At 36.9% G+C, this 5,154-nt stretch overlaps 1 protein-coding gene across 1 annotated transcript; it reads left to right on the forward strand.

Annotated features, from left to right (window-relative positions):
• The first annotated feature begins 2,973 nt into the window (after positions 1–2,973).
• Positions 2,974–4,319, forward strand: LOC120205588. The gene is made up of 2 exons (XM_039205442.1): positions 2,974–3,289; positions 3,868–4,319. The coding sequence occupies exons 1-2, from the start codon at positions 3,150–3,152 to the stop codon at positions 4,154–4,156; spliced, it is 429 nt and encodes a 142-aa protein (XP_039061373.1). The 5' UTR covers positions 2,974–3,149; the 3' UTR covers positions 4,157–4,319.
• Positions 4,320–5,154: the final 835 nt, after the last annotated feature.

The raw sequence follows: 5,154 nt of genomic DNA on the forward strand, positions 1-5,154 counted from the left end.
TTCCATTTGTTTGTTCATGATAATGAGGAACAAAATGAATAAATGATCTTGTTACTACTGAACAAAAACCTTTCATAAGTTGTTTCTGTGTTTTCATAGTTAATGTATATAAAATGCTTAACTAAATACATGCAATGCAAAATGCAAATGCACGAGGTGTTAATCCCAAAAGTGACCACTTATAGAACAACCGTTCACTTAGACAACAAGAATTCAGTAAGTACACCATGTAATCAAAATACAACTACGATTCTTTATCTTTTCATTCCCTCGAGCCGCATTCTTCATGGAATCTAACATTACACCCAAAGTTTTCGGTGTATTTTATCACCTTTGATGACGTCAGATGTCTTTAATCTTGAAATCTTCATTCTTACCTCCCATGCAAAGTGGTCTTTATGTCTTTATAAATGGTCTTCATGTCTTTATGAATGGTATTCTCGTCCTTGGTATGACTGTATCTATCCCTTGACTCAACATCTTGGCCTTTACAGTTTTAAAGGAATTCTTTAATCAGCTTCAGATCTCTTTATCGGGTGCCCTTCTTAATGGATCGTTTGAACATCTCTGGATCTCCCGGTTTTGACTACATGGTGGAGAATTTCTTGCCTCAATATGGTCAGCCTTCTTGTTAGTCAATCACTTGCCAATTAACACCCCTCGATGACATGAGGATGCAAATGCAATAAAATCAAAATAAAATAGACAGAGAACAAAAATGGGTTAGTGCACATAAGATAAACAACAAGATAGTGAATACCGTAAACATCAAATAAAACCTACCCTCACATGCTGGCTACCCAATCATGCTTTAGTAGATCCTACCCAGCATGATATCTACCTACATGCTTTGTCATTCACAAAAAATCATAACCGCATGGTATCTAATTCATATGCTTTGTACGAAAATATAAAACCTAACCGCATATTTTTCTAGTTCTCATACTTTTTGCAAAACTAAATAACTTCGAGGAAAAGACTAGAATGAGTTTCCCTTTTGTGTCTGCGGATAGAGATTCAACATAAAATGGGCAGAGTTTTGATATCACTAAAGGGTCCTCAAATTGTCCTTTACTGGTGCCCCCTTAAGCTTGTCAGACTCTCGATCCTCACCAATTATAGGCTTAAAACGGATCAAGTTCAATTCGAGATGATACATTTCCCTATGTCCATGCGAGGAAACTCAATGTTTCACTCGTAAACATAAGGCATGTACCCCAGAGGTTACTTGCTAAAGCCCATGCAGAGAAAAGTAATTTTTCTCATGTAAGTGTAGTGTTCATCCCTACCTAACGGGATAGAGCATAGTAAGAAGACTCTAAATATTGAAAGGTTGTAGCGACAGTAAAGGGAAACCCATAATCCTTTTCCCTGATCCAAGAAACACCACAAACTAAAGTAAAGGTCAGAAAACTGAAACATGCAAATCATACGTTAGTACAACTATTTATTCGTTAACCAAATAACCAATTAAATGTAAACAAGAAATTTAAAACAAACAAGGGATCAAAAACAAAATTAGAACGAACTTATAACTTTCATTTGCAAAGATAATCAATTATTCGACTATAGGCTTGACTCTCTAAAAAAAGTCCCCAGTGGAGTCGCCAAGCTGTCGAAACAATTTTTAAACGGTGAGGGGTGATATTTTGAAAACGCATCATTTTTAATTATTCTCTTTTTAATTGAATTTTTAATTAAAATCAATGTGATTTTTAGAAAACCTCTCGTTTCAAAAATTTGGAAATTCCTTTACGATAAAAACATATGGTTCGAGGAGTCGCCACCAATTTTTGATTAGGGTGTGACTGGGCACCCAAAAACGTTGTCATTTTATAAAAATTAATTTTAATTAAAACGAAAAATTTGCGGTATCCGAGTTCGGGAGTCGGTTACGTGTGGGGAAAGATTAGCACCCCCACAACGCCCTAAATCGGTACCTAGTCGGTTAATTAATGTCTTTGCAACGAATTTCACAAGTTCGAGTTTAATTTGATTTCGATCCCTTAAAACAACAATGCAAATTTTATAATATTCAAAAGCAATGAAATAGATTTAGTTAAAACTACCAAATCATTAGAAAAATAAAGAATATTCGATTATTTACAAATATTGAGACCAGACCTTTAGGTGAGTTCTAACTATCTTTTCTCAATGAATTTAATAGCCGAATATTTCTTTCTTTCATTCACAAATTTTAAAGTGATGAATCAATTCTTTTGGCGGCACTGATAGGATACACTCGTAATTTAAAATCATCGAAACGACCCTAGTAAGTTAAGAGAAGCCATTCCAACAGTTTTAAATTAAAAGGGTTACCCTTAATCCGATTATGTAACAACGTCGAGTCATGCACATGAGGTTAACATACAACATTAAAAATTATCTAATTAATAAATAATGTATGAAAAATTAACATGCAATAACATTACTTAATATATCAATACGTAACATACTAATGAGAATTAAATACAAAAAATAAAAACATAACATACCAACCATGAAAAAAAAACTACATGTTAAACTAATGACCAAATCACATTAACCGAATTTTAATATCTAAAATACAAACAAATTGAAATGGACATATGAATAGTACACATAGTAAACAATGAAACCAAAATAAAACAAATCACCACTATAATGGACTAAAATTATGATAAACTCTAAACAACACAGGACTAAAAGAAACATGCAACAATGTAAGGATTGAATGTCTAAAAACAACAAAATTAAATACACTACTACTTGGGACTTAAATTAAATACGGAAATAATATAGAGACACAATCAGAAACTTGAAAACCATGATTTAAGGATCAAAACGAAAAACTCTGAAAGTTCAGATGGCCCCTACAATGGATACCCACACGCGAAATGGACCCCAGCTCCCTGAACGCTGCCGTTTCGATGCACAGGTATACCTTAATTTGAGTAAGAGATAAATCTAATACACATTCTAATTCCTCACCTATTCTTCCGCAATAGCGTCGTTCTCTCCTTCCTTCCTCTCAAAGCCCAGCAGAAACAACGGCCACCGTGCGCAACGGCTCCGATAAGGAGCTAAATCCTCATCTAAACTGGTTATGATGACAACCCCTCTAAAACGTTCCTAAACCTGAAAACTAAACTGAAAAAAAAACCTCGCAAATGCTCTCTACTTCGCTCTACATTAGCCCCACCAGACCATCGCCGCCACGGCCTACGTCGCCTCAACGGACTCCGATGAAGAGCCCAAACAGTAACCCGATGAACGACCCAAACCTGAGCCTACACTACTCGACCCCGAGGTAAACTATCTTGCTTCCTTTCTTTATTTTACTTCTATTTCAAAACACTCTCATACCCACACACTAGAACTTAAAATAAAATCGAATATCTCAGGAAATTTCCACTGATTTTTTATAAATATAAAGAAATACCTCATATACGAAAATAAGTTTTAATACTTACATTGCTTGAAGGAAAACGAAAAAGAAATCTGTTGTAGCCCTGCGTAAAAAAATGAAAGGGAAGAAGACCCTTTGATTTCACTGTTTTCGATTGGTTGTTGTCTCCTTTTCCTGCTGATTGCTCTTGCTGATGTTTTTTTTTTTTTACGATAATGATGTTGTTCATCAGAAATGGGGAATCAAATAAAACTGGGATATATTTCTATTGCTCTCGAATAGGTGTGAAGAAATTACAATGCTTTTTCCCCTGTTACAATTGTTTCCCCTTTTTCGTTCGTAAAAAAAACACTCCCCCTGTTGATGCCTGTTCTCTCTGGTTGTTCACTGCTCTTGATAGCTAATTTTTGCTTGGTAATCCCTCTCTTTGTGTTAATGTTTGCTTTCTTTTTATCTGTGTTCGTATTTCGATGTTGCAGAGCATGGAGGTTATGGAGCAGTGTGTGGCTTGTTCGGTTGTGGTGTTGTAGTGGAGCATGGGCACGAGCTGGGGAGTCGAGCTGGCAGGGTGAATGCGCACTGCCTCGGGCTTCTGATTCTTCTCGGTGTTCTCCATGGTGCCAGGGCATGGGCACTTGGTTAGTGGAGCAAGCAGGACATGGGCGACAGTCCCTGTTGGTGTGCTCGTGGAGCAGAACGTGGGCTGCTGGGTGTTTCACGTGGGCAGCTATGACGTGGAGCAGGGCACTTGTTGGGTCACTTAATTGAGGTGCTCCACGTGGGGCTTGGTCTTGAGCTTGTAATTGGGCTCTAGATGTAATTGGGTTGCAATTATTTGGGTCTAATTTGGGCTTGTAAGACGTAAATGGACTTTACACTTAATTTGGATTTTGGATTGACTTTAAATTTGTATATTGATTTCCAAAACGAACATATATGGTATCAATTCAATTAAGCACCTCTAGCTTCCAAACGCAAACTCCCATAATTCGTTATTTGAATTAAGTCTTCATTTGAGCATGATTACCTCCAAATTAATTCTCGAACATCTTCAAGTGAATTTAAAATGTTTGGACAAAATTAGGGTATTACAACGTTCAAGCTCAAAAGGAAAAGGAAGATGGTAAACAACATGACCAATACACTAATCACCTCGTACGAAACAACACACCTCCGACTAGGGTTGCACATAATTCGGATTTCAATCCGATCCGGATCGGTTTTTATCCGATCCGGTTTTTTCCCGTAGAAAAAAAACCGGTTTATAAAATAACCGGTTCGGTTTCTAACCGGTTTGGAGGACCGGATATCCTAACCGGTGTAACCGGTTTCGGTTTTAAAAAAATCGGTTTTTTTAAAAAACCGGTTATAAAAAAACCGATTTTAATATTCCAGATTGCTCATAGGGAACCGATTCCCCCCAAGGGGGTACCGATTCCTCACTGAATGGTTTGGCTCCGAGATTTCCAGAATGCTCGGAGGGAACCGATTCCCCCATAGGGGTACCGATTCCCCCCTATTCAACGGTCGAAATATTTGAATTTTACACTTAGGGAACCGATTCCCTATGAGAGGGTACTGATTCCCCCACGCTCTAAGCATTTTTATTAAATGTTTTCACACTTAAACGGCTATATTATCTTCATTAATTATCACTAACGTTCAGAAGTGATTCAAGGTGTATTTAAGCAAGCTTAGAAGTCATTGATCAAAGACAAGAAACATCAAGCAACTAGAATCAAGAGAGAATCAAAGAGAAAGCATCA

Source organism: Hibiscus syriacus, unplaced genomic scaffold (genome assembly GCF_006381635.1).
Source record: "Hibiscus syriacus cultivar Baekdansim isolate YM2019G1 unplaced genomic scaffold, ASM638163v2 tig00000452_pilon, whole genome shotgun sequence".
NCBI classification, from domain to species: Eukaryota; Viridiplantae; Streptophyta; class Magnoliopsida; order Malvales; family Malvaceae; genus Hibiscus; species Hibiscus syriacus.

Bases quoted from the DNA above. Each gene is read 5' to 3' on its own strand.
- LOC120205588 (XM_039205442.1), top strand. From the start codon at position 3,150: ATGCTCTCTACTTCGCTCTACATTAGCCCCACCAGACCATCGCCGCCA. The intron at 3,290-3,867 runs GTAAACTATCTT...TCGATGTTGCAG, and splicing joins CTACACTACTCGACCCCGAG to AGCATGGAGGTTATGGAGCA.